Source organism: Mesoplodon bidens (genome assembly GCF_964165515.1).
Source record: "Mesoplodon bidens genome assembly, chromosome: 5".
Lineage (NCBI taxonomy): Eukaryota > Metazoa > Chordata > Mammalia > Artiodactyla > Ziphiidae > Mesoplodon > Mesoplodon bidens.
In genome coordinates, this window is record NC_138161.1 from 66,824,000 (window position 1) to 66,844,534 (window position 20,535).

Below are 20,535 nucleotides of genomic sequence, written 5' to 3' on the forward strand. Positions count from 1 at the left end.
AGACATCCAAGTTGGGGGAAAAAAATCTTCACATTCCATAGTAATCTGGTTTGCCCACCATAGTTAAACATTTAATAACTAATGGTCAAATACAAACCAAACTGTCACTGCATACAGACTAGCCTGAAAACAGCTTTCAGGAGAAAAATATACAGTATAAAAAGACTGACTACGGACTTCCCTGGTGGCGCAGTGGTTAAGAATCTGCCTGCCAATGCAAGAGACATGGGTTCGAGCCCTGGTCCAGGAAGATCCCACATGCCGCGGAGCAACCAAGCCCGTGTGCCACAGCTACTGAGCCTGTGCTCTAGAGCCCAAGAGCCACAACTACTGAGCCCGTGTGCCACAACTACTGAAGCCCGGGCGCCTAGAGCCTGTGCTGCACAACAAGAGAAGCCATGACAATAAGAAGCCCACGCACCGCAACAAAAAGCAGCCCCCGCTCACTGCAACTAGAGAAAAGCCCGCATGCAACGAAGACACAATGCAGCCAAAAATAAATTTAAAAAATTTTTTAAATATTGACTACACAGACATTAGATCTACTCAAAATACACATCTCACATTAAAAACAAACAAGAACTTTATGGGCACTAGGCCAACATCTGCTGATTACAAATAGTACTCACTGAAAAAGTGCCAGATGCCTAACAGCAACTGTAACTTTCTTAATGCCCTATAAAATATACCCAAGATAGGACTTTCATTCTAGGCATACCTCGGAGATATTGCAGGTTCAGTTCCAGACCATCACAATAAAGTGAGTAACACAATAAAGTGAGCCACACAAGTTTTTTGGTTTCCCAGCACACATAAAACTTATGTTTACACTACACTGTAGTCTAAGTATGCAGTAGCATTGTATCTACAAAAAAAACAATGTATACACCTTAACTAAAAAATACTTTACTGCTAAAAATGCTAACCATCATCTGACAACACAGGGTTGCCACAAACCTTCAGTCTGTAAAAAATGTGGTATCTGCAAAGTGCAATAAAGCGAAGCACAGTAAGATGAGGTATGACTGTAATTTAGTAAGGCAAATGGTGATGATTTTTCCTCAAGTAAGTTTAAAAAAAGATTTGGAGGCTTTCCTTATGACCACCCTACACATGCCCATTAAGAAACAAAACAAAACAAAAAAACAGGACACAGAGAGGTAACAATCTACACCAAAGCCTTAATTACTTTTATTACTACTACTAATAACAGCAGCTAAGGTTACTCTGTGCCAGACACCTTACATGCATAATTACCTCCTTTAAGCATCACAATCACCCAGAAAAGTAGGTATTATTATCACCACGTCCAGATGAGGAAAATGAAGCTATAAAAAGTTTGTAACTTGTCTAAGCCCACTATACCTGATCAAAGAGGGGGTTCTGGCCTTATAATGTCAAAAATGGACATAAAGCTATACATAACTAAACATACTACCAAATCTCACTCTAAAAGCACTTTAATTTACACAGTATTCTCTGAAACCTTCCCCTCTGGAGCATGGAGTTCATCCATGCAAAGCAAAGGACACAGGCCATGTGTCAGGTAAGTAAATTTATCCTTTCCTTCTTCCCTAAGTAGGGCAGCTTAGTCTCTTTCCTAGTATTACTGCTAAATTGCTGTTTCTAAAGTGTAAAACCCAAATGGGCAGTTCATTACAATTATATAGTAGCACAGTAAAGTCAAAAGAGCAAAGATTTAGGAATCAGAGAGATTAGGGATCCATTCCCAGTTGTGCCCTGTTGCTAGTTTTGTGTTCTTTATCCTCCAGAAGGGCCTCAGGCTCCTTGTCTGTAAAATGGAGATATCACCTAGGTCCTGTACAGTAATGCTCTTTAAACGTTGGTTCCCCTCCCTTCTCTTCTAAAATAAAAGCAAGACCCAAATACCTAAGGCAAGGACTCCAAAGTGTGATCCAACAAACACCAACCCTTAGAGGGATCCTATAAGCAGCATTTCCTAAACTTCTTTAGCCACAGAATATTTATTACAGCATAACATTGCTTAAAGTAACTAGTGTAGGAAATGCTGACCAAAGGATTTTACATAGGTTAAAAAACAAAATGACACTTTGCTTCAGATGATAGCTCTTTTGGCTCTCAGTGTTCATTTTTATCCACTATCTAGTTCCTGCCTGCATTCTGGATAGCTGAGCTGGCAAGTAAGTGCCTTGTGGATATATGAATACTTCATTTATAAACTATTATACATTAAAACCCAGATGTCCTCTTATAAGTGTGGTCTGAAAAATCTAACAGGGCTTGTTACTGCAATGTTAACAGAAAACAGTATTTTTCCACTAGTCTTCCAGTTACAGAGTAGAAGAGACAGGGAATAAAAAGTTCACATATCAGTTTTCATTTACCAGAACTGTAGGACATAAACTAAATTACTACAAACATAATGTGTATCTGGCCTCACCTGTAGAGAAAAAGGCAGTACAGAGAATGGGAGCCAATTATACTGCATCTGAATTTTGTATCATCACAGGATTTTATTATAATCTGACACTTAAAACACTTATCAACTAAGAAAAGTTCCTCAGAAGCACAGAAAATTTACTCCAAGTCATGAAAACTATAAATCAATTAATTAATATTTAACTACCCTCAAAAGCTACAAAAATACTTAGAGAGAAAAACATGATTACGAACTGATGTATTAAAATTTGGTCTCTATGCTCAAGATTCACTGCTTTAAATTTCTGATTTATTTTTCAACATTCAACATTTATTAAGCATCAACTAGATAAAGAGGATCTTCATGTGCAACAAAAATGCAAAGCAACAACAAAAATTATTGAGGGACTTCCTAGGTGGCCCAGTGGTTAAGACTCCACCCTCCCAATGCAGGGGGCCTGGGTTCAATCCCTGGTCAGGGAACTAGATCCCACATGCCGCAACTATGACCCGATGCAGCCAAATAAATAAGTTAATTAATTAATTTTTTTAAATTATTGAGACAAGTGACCTCAGGAAACAATAAGGATGGAAGCAGGTGAGTGAAGTCTAACGCTTGCCTTGAGTCAAGCTATGATGTGTCAAACTCAAAATCGGTGTCTTCAAGTTACCAGAGGTAGCAAGGCTCCATTTTTGCACATCATTCACATTCTCTTAGGACAGTAAAGTAGTTGAGAAAAGAGCTCTAGATTAAATTACCTTGGTTGGAATCCAAGCTCTGCCATCTGCTGGTTCTGAAACCTTGGCAAAAGTTACCTAACCTCTCTAAGCCTCAATTTCCTCAATGATAATGGGATCTGGCTCATAACTGACTTTGCAATATGGATTTCAACTATATTTGTTACACATCTCTTATAGCCACTATTTCATAGATAATTTTAAAGCAAGGTATTTGCTCTTAGAATTTTTACTTCAAAAGGATAAAACAATTTAACTTTACTTGTATATGGCTGACAATTTACTTTCTTCTTGGTAAGCAACATTAATAAAAAGTAAAAGTTCCAAAGCCCTACCCTAAGAAACCTTAGTTCAACCAACTTCCCAGAATCTTCCTATTTTCTTTCCAAATTATAAAGGTCACATAGTGCAGCAGTTAAAAGAACAAATTCAAAGTATGGCTACAAAATTTGCTGGCTGTGTAAGGCCCTCTAAGCCTCAGTTTTCTCATTTGTAAATTGTATTTGCCTTACCAGATTGTGGTAAAGATTAAATAAGATAGAAATAAATTGCTTAGTATAGTGCAATGACATACTAAGTACTGAAAAACCTTTTGTCTTTTATTTAAAGTCTGGTGGCCTGAGTTCAACATGCTGGGCCTATCCTACTAGTTGTTAGAACCTGAATATATCAATTAAAATATTTTTAACTCCATTATCCATTAAATGGGGAGAATATTGCCTCAAAGCATTATGAAAGTTGTATGAAATATCAGTCCTTGGCACACAGTAAACACTCAAACAGTAGCTACATCTGAATTATTTTAGTTCTAAGATATGGGCTACCATCATAGCATCTAGGGAAACTCAATACTCATCATAATAACCACAATCTTTTTTCTAATTAACTTTTTCCCCAACCCTCACTCCTATGGTCAACAGCAGCATTTCTCACCTCTTCCCTAAACTTTACAAAGTACATAGGCTTTCCCAGGTATATATAAGAAAAAAAAATATGTTGTTGTTGTTAATTGGGACATAAAGTAAAGCTACATTTTTAAACAATGTCTTACTCTTAAATTAATAATGATAGTTGACAAGCTGTACAATTTATATTGATGCCATATACAAGACAGTGGAGTCAGAGGATCTTCTGCCTCTGGCGATCTTTCTTTTCTAAGGACCCCAGGAACTGGCCCACCTGCTCCTACTTTAGAAGTCATGACACACAAATCCTTTGTTTCTTACTAAGTACTCATTCTCCACTATAGCAGAAATAAAATACTAGAACATTTCCTCTATCCTTTGAAAGTGCACAGCCATTCTTTAACTTTCTATAAATTGACAGGAGGTAAATATATACTGTAAAGTCTCAAAACTCTCTCAATAAAGGTTATCCCTCATGTTCAACTGAATTTAAATAGAATTATGCTTTGTTCTTTAGTAACTCCTCTTAGGTTTCAATGGCACAGCAAGCATTTGCTACTTACAGAGAAAATAAATCTCTTCTAAGAATCATGCCATAGGTCAGCCAAACATCTCACAATGTATACAATTAGTCAAAGAAGCAGATACAATGTTGATCAGTAAAAACCAAATTATTATCCTGACATCATGATTTCTCAAAACTCAATACAGACAGCCAAATTTTACAGCTATTTAAGAAGTTGGATTATTTAGTGGAGAGAACCCTTATTGCTTATTAATATTTCTTACTTTCTCTGGGAAAGCTCTTGAATTGATATACTAATATACACTAGTATATCAGACAAACAAACAATATCCGAGAGGCACAAAAAGAGGCCTTGTAAAAATTACAGTTTTCATAAATCCCCACAATACAATTATAGGTCTAAGTACATCCATGGTGAAAGGGACTGTTCATATTTAAATAGTCTGTTTACTTTGTCTCTTGCAGAATAAGCTACCTGGTAAAAATAAGGAAACTGATTTATCGCTTTTCATTATTCTAAATCTCTCTTCTACCCTCACCCTCTCCAAATAAACTCCTGGAAGGCTTGGGGGTATTGTACTAGCTGGACAGGCTCAATGTTTCAAAGGTATTGTGCTTACCAACCAGTGCAACCTAGCACCTGAGTTCTTTCATTCAGCTATCCATCCAGAGTTCACACCCCTCTGTGCTAAGCACACAGTATAACACAAGTGTCTATATCTCTGTGTCTGTTTGCTTTCCCTACTATTGTTCCTTTGTGTTTAAACAAAAACCCAGGTTTAACTTTATAAATTAATTTCTTGTATCGAAACTTAAATGTGGGCTTCCCTGGTGGGAAGAGTCCGCCTACCGATGCAGGGGACACGGGTTCACGCCCCAGTCTGGGAAGATCCCACGTGCCGCAGAGCGGCTGGCCCGTGAGCCATGGCCACTGAGCCTGTGCGTGCGGAGCCTGTGCTCCGCAACGGGAGAGGCCACAACAGTGAGAGGCCCGCGTACCGCAAAAAAAAAAAAAAAAACTTAAATGTTTCTATAAACATCAGTGACAGTTTAATGACCTGGAAACTCTAATACTATCATGTACAGTATACATGTAACTACCATGATAAATTGCTCTCAACTCAAGTATGTATTAAGTAACCCACTATAGAAAGCACTGTGCTCCACACTACAGGAAACATAAAGGTGAGTAAAATACCATTTTTGCCATATTCGAATTTATAATCACCTAGAAAGAGACAAAACAAGTTAAACAGAATACAAGGCAGCACATAAGAAGAGCGACTGCGCTATAGGAGTTACATGCAAGTGCATTTCATGCCTTGGAGTAAAGGGCCAGGAAGACTAAGTAGTTGAGGTGGCATATGAGACTCTGAAAGCTGGGTGGGTCTTTGAAACAGCAAGGGGAGAGAATGTATGACAAAGAATATTTAGACTAATAAGATCTCATTGGGACCAGGACAACCATGGCAATAACAACATCTAACAAGTATACCAATAAGAATTTTAATATACTTTTTAAGTGTGCTAAAATATGGGGAAAAAATCATTACCTCCTATACCAAGGACCTTTCTGAAGAACATAAATCTCTCAACCTACTTTAATGTGGTGTAAATTTCAAAATAAACTGAAGACATGACTAAAAACAAAACAAAGCAATGAGACCAATCAATGAAGTGTTTTTAAACTACATACACCTTATCTGTTCCTTTACAATAAATATATATATATATATATATATATGATTAGGCAGATTGACAACAATATTACACAGTAACGTAATTCCTGGAAAACTCTAAACCTGTACTGCTCAACATGTGGCTATTAAGCGCTTAAAATGTGGCTACTACAAATTAGTATGTGCTATTAAGAGTAAAATACCCACTAGGTTGTGAAGACTCAGTACTCAAAAAAGGTGGCAAAATTTATCATTAGTAAATTTTATACTCATTACATGTTGACATAATATTTTGGATACACTGCTTTAAATAAAAATATATTCTTAAGATTCAGTTCACCTGTCTTTTTACTCTTTTTAATGTGGCTCCTAGAAAATGTTAAATTACATATGTGACTCACATTTGTGGCTTCCATTATATTTCTATTGAATAGGTCTGGCTTAAACAACTACTTAACATTTATATTGTTCAGATTTCTGTACTTGCTTCATGTTGGCATGGTAATCCCTTGATCACAATGATACTAAGTAACCTTCCAAACATTTTGCCTCAGTGTCTAGATACTGAAAAGGTGAGACACCTGCTAAAAAAGTGTGTCAGCTTCTTAACTACCCTTTTGGAGCAAATGTGGAAAAAACAACCAACTAAAAACTTTTCCAGATACATTTACCAAACAGTTAATACTCCAGGCACTGCTAGCTGATGTCATGAGACTATGTTAGATAAGAACTACTCAGGGATGCAAAGAGATGGGATCCAGGAAATAGGACAGTGGACCCTAAAGAGCAGTGAAAGAAGTTAGAGGATGACAGCTGTATAGCAGAGGCCTGGAGAACAACCAGGCCAGATCCCAGGCCAGATCCCAGTAGGACAGCACTCCAGGAAAAGAATGGAGGGTAGGGCAGAATCTAGAGAATGCTTAATAAAATTTGAGGGGAAAAAAATGAAGACTGTGATCACTGCAAGCTGTGCAAGAAAAAGAAAACTGCAACAAAAAAGTGTAAAAAAAAGTTGAAAGCAAAGGAAGTGTGATCGCCACTTCAGAAACAGTTTGGTAATTCTTTAAAATATTAAACAGTTACCATATGACCTACCAATTCCACTCCTAAGTGTACACCCAAAGATCTGAAAATATATGTCCACACAAAAACTGGTTCACAAATGTTCATATCAGCATAATTCATAATAACCAAAAAGTAGAAACTATCCAAATGTCCACTGACTGATGAACAGGTAAACAAATGGTGGCATTTCCATACAATGGAATATTATTCAGCAATAAAAAGTAATGAAGTACTGATAAATGCTACAACATGGATGAACCTAGAAGACATTATATGAAGTAAAAGAAGCCAGTCACAAAAGGCCACATATTTTATGATTCCATTTACATGAAATGTCAAGCATAGTCAAATCCATAGAGACAGAGAGTAGATTAGTGGTTACCTGGAGCTGGAAGGAAGGGAAATATGAGGAATGACTACTAATGGATACAGGGTTTCTTTTTGGGGTGATTTAAAATGTTCTAAAATTAGGGCCTCCCTGGTGGCGCAGTGGTTGAGAGTCCGCCTGCCGATGCAGGGGATACGGGTTCGTGCCCCGGTCTGGGAGGATCCCATATGCCGCGGAGCGGCTGGGCCCGTGAGCCATGGCCGCTGGGCCTGCGCATCCGGAGCCTGTGCTCCGCAACGGGAGAGGCCACAACAGTGAGAGGCCCGCATACCGCAAAAAGAAAAAAAAAAAAAAAAAAAAAAAAAATGTTCTAAAATTAGACTGTGGTGATGGTTGCATCACTCTGTGAGTACTGGAAACCACTGAACTGTACACCTTAAATTAATGAATTTTATGGTATGTGAATTATATCTCAATAATGCAGTTTTTAAAAGGAAATGTAATCATTGTACACTATTCACCTTAATGTCTAGATATTGAGTACTGATCATCTGAATAATAATTTAAAAAAATAATTATTTAACTAAAAATGGTGGTATAATTACATTAGTAAGATAGTAAAAGGGAGATGGTGATGACAATAAATAATATCTAAAAATAATTTTAAGACATAGACAAATAGTACACTAATTAAAATTATGATAAAACTACTAGAGGAAATAGCTGTCATAGTTAAGGTTGCCTCTGAAAAACAGAAATGAGGGAGAGGAGTTTGGCTTCTATATTGAGACTTTCTGCACTATTTGATTTCTTTAAATCATATGATAGAGTGTATTACTTAATAAAAAAATTTTTTTTTAACTTTTTAAGACTAAGGAATGCTTGGTTTGGGAGCAGAATGAAACCATGCGCTCTTAAAGAGGTAAAAGGCACAGGCTTCATTGACATTGACGCACTCTGCGCCTCTGATCTCTCAAGAGAACAGGTTTTCTCATCTAAGATGTTCAAAAAATGCAAAGTTAAAGGAAAATATCAATTCTTTTATCTTTTTCTTTACCATGAAATAAACAGCTATTTCCAGTAAGAACACACATAATATCTACCTGACCTTATAGATCATTTCTAAAATACACAAAGAGTGGCAAATATTTTAAATGTGCCACTAAGCGTTCATTGGTTATGCCTATTATCATTTTACCTCTTATTACCAAGAGAAGCACTCTCTCATCTTTGTATTTACTCCCCATCCAACTCATATTCAAAAAATAAGGGTTTAGTAATCTACTAGGATGAAAAATAGCAATTTTCTAGAATAACTGATTTAAATTTTGTTTTAATTCTAACACTCTTATGCTAAAGCCAGTGTTAATTTAGGTCTGTATATACAAAATGTTATTTCATAACAGAAATAACCTGTAAAGATTCAGAATATCTATGGAAGGATACTTAAGAAATTGGAATGCTGACTGTCTCCAGGAAAGAGGACTGGTAGTTACAGAGCAGGAGGAGGAGGAAGACATCACTGAACACTTTTAAATTTTGAATCATGTGAATAAATTCCATTTTTAAAAGCAAAATATGTAAATAAGACAAACATGGAATTGTCTATCATACAGCATCCAATTTATATTATTATTGTGATTGTTACTATACATTACGTAAATGATATACATATAATTTATTATTATTATTATTGAAACCCTACCAACTCAAAGCTTCCCTCTTCCCTTCAGAGTTTAAATAATGTGTAAAGTGCAAAAGCTCTGAAATTCCAGTAAGACAGCAAATGCACCTACAATACCGTCAGTCTGATGCCAGGCATAACTCCAGCACTCCAATTCTCCAGGTGCTGCCTTTATGAATTCAAAAGTCTAGGATTAGCAACTCGACTCAACTCAATAACTTCCACACAGATCATGAAGAAAGTGGTTAATCAATTAAAAAGAATTAACTGATTTTACGGAATAAGGGGAAGTAGAGGGAGTCACATTTTTAAAAGATAGGTTAGTCTTCCTTAGAAAGATATCTGAAACATCTTCTCACTTATATTAGTCAATTAAGCCCCTAAAAATTTCTTAGACCTCCATAAGAGAAAAAAGTACTTTGTCATGACTGTCCTTTTTCTTCAGGTCAACAATTAAGATACCCACCTTTTCAATTCTCATTATAGAGGCCATAAGTGTATTTGGTAAAGTGACTCTCTAACAGCTAATCATAATTCATAAGAAAGATTAAATGACTCCATGCAGTGCCTTCTAAGCATTCCACAAAGGTATGGGCATGTCAAAATCCAAACAGCAACTCCATATATACCACAGAAGAAAAAATAAGACAACAAATCTTAAATCAGATAAAATGCTACTGCTGAGTAATATACATAGATGGGCAATGGAAGAAAGAGTTGGAAACGATACTCTGGGCTAGCATACTGAAGACTTTAGTACCTTCATCCATTATCACTGAAAGCCAACTGGAATTGGTCAACCAGACAGCGATGACCCAGTTCTCTTCCTCATCACTTCAGGTAACCAAGAAATTAGAGACTGTTTAATGCAGTGAGAAGTTGAGAACCCCAGCTACCCAGAAGAGACCTTCCTGACTCCTGTCCTTTTGAGAGAGTGAAGTTAGTATAATTTAACCTTCTCTAGACCAAAATTTTGAACAATTATCAGAGTGATTTCCCCTGGGGTTGTGTGAGGCTACACTAAGTAATCGCAATATGCTTGTTTTCCTGAACTGTCTGTCTATAATTTTTAGAAGGTGTAATGCTTAATATCAGTGTAATTCACTCCTTCTAATTTGCAGTTAAAAAAAAAACAGACAAGTGAATGACTTAGAACTATGTGTTAAAGAATAAAAAAAGAACTCTAAATAAAAGCCAAAAAATAACCTATGAGGAAAGAGCATGCACCATTTGTGTGGGGATTTTAGCTGCTCAGGAGCCTTTTTGGTTCACTTCCTGATTGTCAAATACCAACAAATTCCAAAAAGGTGATGTTCCAAATAACCCAACTGCACATTGATGCATAGCTGTTATTCTTTAACAACAAGTACAACAACAAGCTGAAGGCTCACAGTTCCAGGCATAACAAGTGTCCAATAGATACTTGACTAATTGGTTGTGTACATATAATAAAATTTCATGAAGTTTGCTGTCAAATATTAAAAGAAAGAGTAGAACACTTAAAATACTTCACAACCTATAGGAAGAGATGGAGAGAAATAATCCTTAATAATGGCTAATTTGGAGAATCACATTCTAATATTACCTGGAAATATAAATACACCAGATTTACTTACGATCAGTACTTACCAATAAAAACCAGTGTTCCAACTGAACATTAAACAAAAAAATACCATATACTACATATTTTTCTTTTTGTGCTGACAAAAGCCCTAACATTTTCATTTTCAATGTTTGTGTTAACAAGTTTTCCCTGAAATCTTAAAAGAATTGAGAATTTTTTCCAATATAATTGTAAGTAATTAAATACTATATTTGCTAACATGCCTGAAACTAATTTCAAAAGCATGAAAGTCTTACACAGTCACTGCTGAATTATCAATGAAAGACTATCCTAAAAGAAAAGGCACTTCAGCTTATCTCTGGAATCCAAGTGTTAAGGCAACAGCAATCCATTCTCTATAAAATATACAATAAAGAGCGAGAGCTCTAGAATCAGAATGCCTGTATTTGAATTCTAGCAGAGCAATCTTCTAGTCAGGTAATGTTGGACAAGTTGCTTCAGTTCTCTAAATGTCATTTACCTATCTATAAGGTGGGGATAATAGTATTAGCTACTTTGTAGAGTTGTAATGATTAAAATGAGCTGTTGCATGTAAAGAATTTAGCAGATTGCTTATTAGCATTTAACAAACATTCAATAGACATATCACAAGTCAATCACGTTATTATTCACAGCCCCTTTCTATTAAAGCAACCTACTTATTTTTGGCTTCCTAAGCCAAGGAATTCAACATGATACAATTAATGGTAATGAAAAAATGGAGTATTAATGTTACTGCTTTGCACCAATGTTACCAATATTTTTGCCTGCCTACCTACCATCTCTTTGGCTTTAGGGCATGCTTATTCAGTCCTAGGACTGTAAGTTCATTTAAATTATACCACCATCTAAAACACAAGTTTCTATGGGAGTTTGCTAGTGGCCTAGTGGTTAGGATTCCAGGCTTTCACTACCGTGGCCCGGGTTCAATCCCTGGTCCGGGAACTCAGATCCCACAAACCGCGTGGTGCAGCCAAAAAAATGTTTAAAATTTTAAAAATACAAGTTTCTAGGAAAATAGTGCCTCGTTCGTCAGGAATGTTTACTTTTCATTATTAAATTGATTTGAAAGGACAATCAAGAAATTAACAGCTCCAAACTATATTAATAAAGGAACATGTTAAAGGTTCATATTCATGCCATTGTTGGCCATGGTATCCTGGAGACAAAAGGAAAACCTGGTTTGGCAAAATTAGTTTCAAAATAACCAAAACATCATTGCCTCAATATGATCACACTAAAATGCTTCTAAGAAAACTATTCAATACAAAAATATAAGATTCAACCATTTACAGAATTTCAACTTGCACACGCTTTGAAAGTACACTTTTCTCCCCAAAACATAAGCAAAAATGAGAAAGGAGATCATAAACTAAGAATCCAAATCTACAAAGTTGTGTCTTTGTGTCTTGTTTCAGACCAAGTATATTACAGACATGAGCATAAACTGAAATAATTTACTGAATGTCCATCACGTGCTGAATATTAACTCATTTTTTAAAAAAACTAGAATAAAAACTCAAGAATAAATAGAATAGAATAAATATCCCTTTATCAATTTAATGGCAGGAAACTTGGGGAAAACAAATTGTTCTCCTTTAACTCTGTCAGTTTTTCCTTGCTGTTATATTCACACAGGTCTTCATATAAATATACATTTCTATATCACACTCAACCAAGGTCAAAGACAATTTATATAACCAAGGATGATTTGTACAACCCAAGATAGAAGCAAAGATTGCAACCTCTACTTTAAAACCAGTGAACCATGAAAATGCTTCTATCCTTGCAATCATGCAAGGTTCCCTCTCCATACTATCCCCTCCAACCCCTCCCCCCCAAAAAATAGGCTAGAAAATGATGCTAAACATTCCAATAAATTCATTTACTCATGGTGATTATGTTCTTAGTAGAACAATATCTGGGAAATCAGGTTGGTTCTGTTAGTACCAGCATATAATCCCATCACACCCATGTGCTCTGCCCCTCCATTCTCCTATTGCAGGGTGGAGCATCACAAGAGACACCACAATCCCACAGCCTGCCCAATCCCACCCCTGTCCCACAATCCCATGAGAGTTATTAAATGTATGGAACTGCGGCACATGCACGTTTCGCAGCCTTCTCTACACATAATGCACACACAAAAACAGAGCTCCCTTGGTCTCAGAATCTGCTGCTGACACCTAAGAAACTCTGGCTTCCCCAGCCTTGCTGTTTCTCCAAAACAGCATCTCACACCAGCAACCTAAGTCCAAAACAAGGGGCAGACAGCACAGGATACAAGTATATACTGATTTTCAGCTGAACTATGCAAGTGAAATGAGAAGATGTCGCCTCATTTTCTAAATGCAATTCCCAATCAGTCATAAATTGATTTGTGAACCTCTGGGTTCCCTTGAAGTTTTTTCTTAGTACCTGTGCCTTAAAGTCATTTCACAATTAGCATTCTAGAGGTTCATGTAACAAGAGAGCATGGAATTTTTATATGAAGGTCTAGTTTTTTTAACAACTCTGGAAAGGTCTGGTTGGGAAAGGAATGAAAACAATGAAAATGAAAGTCTGGTTTTCAGTTTCACACATGAGCTCTCTTCCACACTGGATAATCTAGAAATTGGTTAAATTCTAATAACCTGATTTTTATATGTCACAAAGAGAGTAAATTCCCTCAGGAATAGAGAAACTCTAAGTTGCCACCTGCTCTTTGGTTTTAGTCGCCATACAACTAAATACTGCACAGTAATATGCGACTACCATTAATTATTCACTTCACTAAAAAAAAAATTGATCTAAAAAAGTTTTATATGAGGAAATAACTTCTCCCTGACTTAGCTAGACAACTAGCTAAATTTTCACTAATAGTTTATCAATCCCTTACTTTCTCTATTTTGAGTAAAATATCATGTGATTTTACAGAAGAACTTCATAACTATTTACATTTATTTAATAACACTTGAATATGGACGAGGACAAAAAAAATGGGTTCACCATAGCGAGTAAAAAAAAAAAAAAAAAAAAAAATATCAGGGACTTCCCTCGTGGCACAGTGGTTAAGAATCTGCTTGCCAATGCAGGGGACACGGGTTCGAGCCCTGGTCTGGGAAGATCTGCCATGCTGCGGAGGAACTAAGCCCGTGCGCCACAACTACTGAGCCTGTGCTCTAGAGCCCACAAGCCACAACTACTGAGCCCACATGTCAGAACTACTGAAGCCCGAGCACCTAGAGCCCGAGCTCTGTAACAAGAGAAGCCTCCGCAATGAGAAGCCCATGCACCGCAACTAGAGAAAGCCCACGCGCAGCAATGAAGATCCAATGCAGCCAAAAAAAAAATTCAAATATACTGTTTTAAACTTAGCTCAACAAAAAAAGGCAAAAATACTTGTTATAAAATCAACTTTTAATTTCTGCTGGAGTCTGCATATTACCATTATTTTAAACGCAAGGTTTACTTAAGAATAACTATTATTTATGAAAAACTAGTTTTAAGCATGTACCGAAGATTAAATTAAAGGCTGTATAAAATATCTAAAATTTTTATGTCACGGTTTAGCACAAAAAATATTTTCATTGTTTTCAAATAAATTACCATCGGGTTATTATAACTAGGTTTCAAGTGTGAGGTTTTTGAATCTACATAAAAAATTATTTTCTTTTTTAGGACTTTAAATGGAATGCATATAAATTAAAAACCTTTAGTTTACTACTGAAAATAAATCTGACAGTTTTGGGTTCAGAAAAATTAGAAACAGTTCAAGACTGTAAAGTTAAATATCGTTGCCAGTAACCAACTGCTGCCTCTGAATTTCAAGAAAACCTATTGTATATTAAATTTTTAAAAAGTGAACTCAACTACCCTCTCATCTCAGCACTTTCTCAACTTTCCCATTACAATCAACAATATAACTTGGTGGTCAAATCTTCCAGACCAGTAACATCAGAATTTATTTTTAACTCCTGACTCCTTCCCAAATATTCCCCTTCAATCCAATCCAAAGCCCTGCCAGTTCTTCATTCACGCTGTCTCGCAAATGTGCCTTCATCTCATTTTCACACTTTATGTTCTCTCATTCTTCATGACATGCCTTCTACTCTCTAAAATGGCTCTGATGTTTTGTTTCTAACCCATCAACTCAGCTGCCCAGATCGTCTTCAAATATTTCGTTCAGCAACCTACAGTAAATACCAATCTCTCCTGAATCTCAACCAAACTCTTACAGGCCCCCTTTGCCCTCCATCAGTTAACACGTTTCTCAAATTCCATCTCTTCTTATTTTCCTATTTAGGCCCCTTTCATTCAGATTTACTAACCTGCTTTATAAATACAAAAATACAAAAATCACTACCTCTGTGCGTCTGTCCATTCCTTCCATCTAGAATCCTCTAGGCTTCTCTGTCAATTCAAGTTACTGCCTCCTTTAACACCTGTCTTAAAACACACCTCTACAGAAGTCTTCTCTCTCCGGCCCTCTACCTCATCCCTTCATTTCTTGTCCCTCTGAACGAAGCATTCTGTTTGCATTTATAATCTTGCAGTCATCGTGATATTGTTTTCACACTTTGACCTATAACCTGTCTCAACAACTGACAAGCTTTTCAGGCCAAGGACTATAATTTCTTACGTATCTCTCATCTGAACAGGGGTCCCTTAGAACACTAGCACTCCAACAAACGCTTAATTACTCCCCTTTCTTCCAAAATGTCCTTAAAGTCAGGGTTGTCAAAAACACATAATTAGCACTGATCTCCAACTTTTAAAATGTTAGGTTGACCTATATGGTAACAGAAAAGTCAACATTTTAACCTGTACACTTTCCAAGAGTTACTCCATCCTCAGGCAACATCCACACAGGATTCAAAGAGAATCCTGGAAACTAAATGAAAAGTCCCCAAATTTAATATTATAAGCTATCCTATTTTGCTCTCTGAAATAGATCTAATACATTAATTACCTAAAATTGATTTCGAGTGGTTTTTAAACCAAGATGAAAAACATCCTAACACTCCAGTACCACAAGAGGCTCTTAAGTAGCTATTATAAGATCTGCTTCATCATAGCAGAAAATTACCCCAGAATTTAAAAATATTCCTCTCAAATGACCCCATGAAGTGCTTAGAAAGCTTGACCATTCCCTGAAAGATGCATCATCAGCTTCCCTCTTCACGTACCCTGCATTCTGAACTAGCTAGTTACCAAAAAAAAAAAACCCAACAACTTAACTCTCAAAAATAATCTCCCATTCAGTTATTACCTTAGACTACCCTGTTTCAGGCAAGTTCCAAAAGCCAAAATGAATTGAAATCCTGAGTTCAAATAAGAGTGATCATTTTATGTTGCTTAAGGACATAATCAATTTCATATAACAGCATATACTTTTTAAAAATCTCAGTTCAATTCTCTCCTTCTAGGCAGCAAAACAGTTTTTCTTTGCCCTCATCATGCCCCTTTCTGGAGGAATAAGGAAACAATACAGATATTTTTGTCAAATTCTGTAAGTATGTTTAAATAAACTGTCATTAAATACCACATAAACATATCCACATATAGAGAACATTAAAACATTGGACACTTAGTATAGACTTGGACACTCAACATAGACTTTTCTGCACAAATCAGGAAAGACGGTACACTCTAGCAACAACCTTGAACACAGCCCAAGTATCCCTATTATACGCAGGACCACAGCCTTCTGCAAAACCTATGATGGAAAGGTCTAAATCCATATTCTTCTAACTCCACAGTCTTATCTAAATTCAACAGGAAACCAATGCAAGAGTATTTTAAATAGTCTTAAGAAGGAACCCCTGAACTCTAGATCATTTAGCAAGTACTGAGTGCAATGGCACCCTAAAACTGAACTTTAATGATGAGTCAGTGACAATTAACATTCAACTTAGCATTTGGCAACATGACAATACAAGCCCCAATCAAAACTTGGACATACTTCCAAATTACCTTTTGATTAAACGTTAATTCTATAGTGGTAGATTGGTAACGTCAAAATGGGAAGGTTAAGAGATAACATATTATATACCACTTATCCAATTTAGAACAATGCATGTTGAGATACTACTGCTACTGCATATCAATCAGTCCCACCGGTCCCTTCTAAAGGGAAGAATCAAAGCTTGCCTCCAAACCGGAATGTGGTTACGGAGCAAGTTCATCTCTAGATTATGAACACATACTTTGTATAGTCATATAGGCAAGAAAGAAATGTTACGAGACAGTGACATTTAGCTCCTCTATTAAGTATACAAAACTATGATAACCCCTGAGACCTGAGCTAACTAAACTATCCCTCATTCCAAAAGACACACTCTGCAAAGGCACATAATGGTTTATGAGTCTTGTCCTTCGCTTTATTCAAAAGGATGAGCAAGTAAACACTTCCATCGCTATTCTAAGATGGAAAAACTCAACCGCTTGATAAAGCTATAAACTGCAAGAAAACTATATAAAAAGAACAAAGTTTCAGATCGAATCATCCAAATAAAAATCATATTCCCTCAATTCAAGGTTAATAAGACCGGGGGAGGGGATATGGGAGGAGAAGAGGGAGCTGCCTCATCCTTGACTGAAGACAGGTTTTTGCCCTTTTTCATTACCTCCGGCTGTTATAGCAGAAGGTCTCACATTTTAAGATCCTGATATTTTAAAGTCTCTTATTTAAAGAGGTGGAAAAGGGGTGTAAAATAAAATCAATACTCACTGCTAACTTTCATGCTGCCAAAAGCTGAAGGCTGCTGCACTGGCTTGCAGCTCTCCGCAAAGGAGGTGGTTCTGGGCCGCCCTGACATGATCACTCTCTTTCCGAATCACCTTCTTTTCCTTCCTTCCTCCTCTTCTTCCTTTTGTTTTATGTTGGGGTGTTAGGTTAATGATAAATGCAGCATTAAGTTCTCCCACAAGAAAAAGACTTCGTCCTCTTGGCTTTTCACTCCTTTTGTACAGCTATAAAAAAAAGCGAGCGATGTATTTCTCCTTGAAGCCAGATCAGTACGGATATTTAACATATAGATGATCAGGAGCTGGGAAAAAAATACAATTCTTTCCCCTCCCTTTCCCTGGAGGGGAGAAATGGTTGGGAGATCCTAAAAAATATATATCACGTGAAACGGGGGCAGATACTTGATTGAAAATAAGTACTCTGAATATTATATTTTCCTCGGGGATTTTTTTTCCGAGTCAATGAAGAAGGGAAGCGGCGGAAGGATCACGAGTCTCACGCTTGAAAAGAAAGGGGGATGGGAAGGAGGGAGGGAGAGGGAGGGGGTGGCTCGGAGATGCGTCGGGAAACGCTGCAGCTCCGACAGCGGCGGGATCCGGCGGTCTGACGGCAGGGGCCCGGCGAACTGGAAGGCAGCGGAGTCGCGAGTCAGTCAGAGGCGGGCGGTGGCGGTGGCGGCGGCTCCTCTCCTCATTGCGCGAGGAGCAGCTGCACTCGGCGGCTGGATCCAGCGGCCATGGCGGCGGCGGTGGCGGAGGCAGCTCCCTTCAGACCCCAGGCAGCGGCTCCTCGACTGCTCCCCATACGCCGGGGACATGGGAACCCAGCAACCGCTTCCGTCCCTCGGGGCCCCCTCCCCAGTCCAAGGCACCAGCGCGGCCGCCCTCCCGCCCCTCGCTTCTGCACGGTCCCGCTCAGGAAGTGTCCGCGCTTTGCCCCCAGCCCGGGCCCTGTCAGTGGCTGCGGGGCCGGCTCCTCCTCGCTTCCTTCCTTCCTTTGTCACTCGGCCCGGGCGGCGGCGGCGGCAGCAGCAGCAGCACAAGCCTGCATTCGCCCGGGTCGGGGGCAGCTCTCTGTGAGGAGTGCCGTCTGCGCAGCCGCCTAGCTTTTCCCTTCTCCCCCTCCCCCCTCCTACTCGTCCTCCGCCTCCTTCCTCCCCCACCCAGCCTTACACCGCCCAGCGCCCCCGCGTCCGCGTAACAGGCGTCTGGGAATCGCCGGCCGAGCCGAGTGTCCTCCCCCTTCGGCAGGGGAGCCGAAGCCCGAGCGGAACCAATCACGGATGTCGTTTGTTTGCGGATCCTCCCGGAAAAAGCCGATCGACCTGAGGAGCCAATTAGAAAGTGTCGCTGGAAATTCACGCCCAAGGACGGAAAATGCCGAAGATAGCCGACCGAGAAGAAGGTGGGTTCGCCTTGTCTTGTGGCTGGCTGGAGGAGAAATTCGACAATGGCAACAGTGACCAATCAGAGTCGCCGGCCCTCAGGAAAATGCTTGAAGAGTTAAGGACGGTGAAGCCCGGAGTCGCTGGTGAAACCGCACGGCTGGGCGCCGTGGCCGCTTTGTAATTGGCCGAAACTCCGCTGGGAGTGCACCTCCCTCGGTGATTGGTGAAGGAATGGGGCTTCCGAGGACAGTCTGGCCAGTCAGGACGTCCCCTCCCTCGACGAGGTGGGGAGAAGTTGAGAGCGGAGGGAGGGCATCTATAAAGCGCCTTCTCATTGGCCTGAAGCTCTGGAGCCGGAGTCGGGGCAAAAGGGAAAAGGAGGGACGCCGAAACCCGTAGCGGCAGCCAATCGGCCCTCGCTGCCGTCCAATCGCAAGACCTAGCTGCAGTGTGATTGGCCTTCGGCCTCCGGTGGCGGTCCCTGGAGTGGGGAGAAGCGCGACTGGGGTTGTGGCGGATGGTTAGACGGGCTCGCCTGCGGCTACTTGCAGCTTGTATGGAAACTGCAGATAGGGGAGCGCGAGCCCTTCGCGACCCGGTGTGAAACTGCTGCGGTCGGCTGCGCTGGGCTCGGAGCGCTCGAGCGAACGGAGGGTTGAGGGGTCTCCCCACCCACTGGAGGCTCTCGGCGGGGCGGGGCTAATTCTGCGCGCCCGAGGCCCCCCTCCGCCCAGGAGAGCGCGTCCCGAGCGCCGGCGTCTTCCCCGGAAGGGCCAGACGGATTCAGGGCGCCTCCCCGGCTGGGTGCGAGTTCTCGGGCGCTAAACTGAGAACAAAGCTTCCAGAGAAGCAGCGCCCCTCGGCGGCCGCGCCCCGCCCAGTCGCGGTGGCCATTGATAAGAGTGAGGGCGACTGCGCCTCGTGCGCCAGGCCAAGCCCGGCCTTCCAGAAACGCCCCTGAGAAATGAGCTCATGCTGGCTGAGCGCGCTCCTCGGTCGCGACTGCCCAGCGCAGAACGGGCCCCAAAAGCAGGTGAGGGGAAGTGCCGTCAGGTCGGATATCCCGAAGACTGAGGAAACGGGGAGTCAGAATAACCCTTTGTAGTTTTTGGTTCTTTGGAACTAGGGTGATCTATAAAAGTACTATATAAGTTGGTTTCGCACGTAGGCCAGTGGTCAGATTCCCGTGGTTTGCCTAAGGACAGTGAGGTATGGCTACAGAAAAAGTAGAAAGGACTGTTGCCATCAGTCCCGTGGTGTCTGTAATTTCCACCTGCAGAGTCATCCCTTTCTGTTAAGATACTATCTCTGGGAGCACATATAAAAATACACATACTTGGTCAGGTTAACTAGCTGTAGCTTTGGAAAACTGATGAGGAACTTGGGACAGAACAAAGTAAGCTTTGATGGGAGAACGGAGAGGTCTAGATAGTGTTTGCAAACTCAGATTTCTACAGGGGCCAGAAAAGCAAAGCAAATGAGTGATACTG

The 20,535-nt window shown here is 39.6% G+C and overlaps 1 protein-coding gene across 2 annotated transcripts in view; it reads right to left on the bottom strand.

Moving 5' to 3' along the window:
• Positions 1 to 17,761, bottom strand: part of GSK3B (glycogen synthase kinase 3 beta) — a 204,847-nt gene extending 187,086 nt beyond the window's left edge. For both annotated transcript variants that reach the window (XM_081236037.1, XM_081236038.1), the window contains exon 1: positions 17,641 to 17,761. In XM_081236037.1, the coding sequence (XP_081092163.1) occupies positions 17,641 to 17,728 (88 nt within the window). In that variant the 5' untranslated portion in view covers positions 17,729 to 17,761. The remainder of the gene's footprint in view (positions 1 to 17,640) is intronic.
• Positions 17,762 to 20,535: the final 2,774 nt, after the last annotated feature.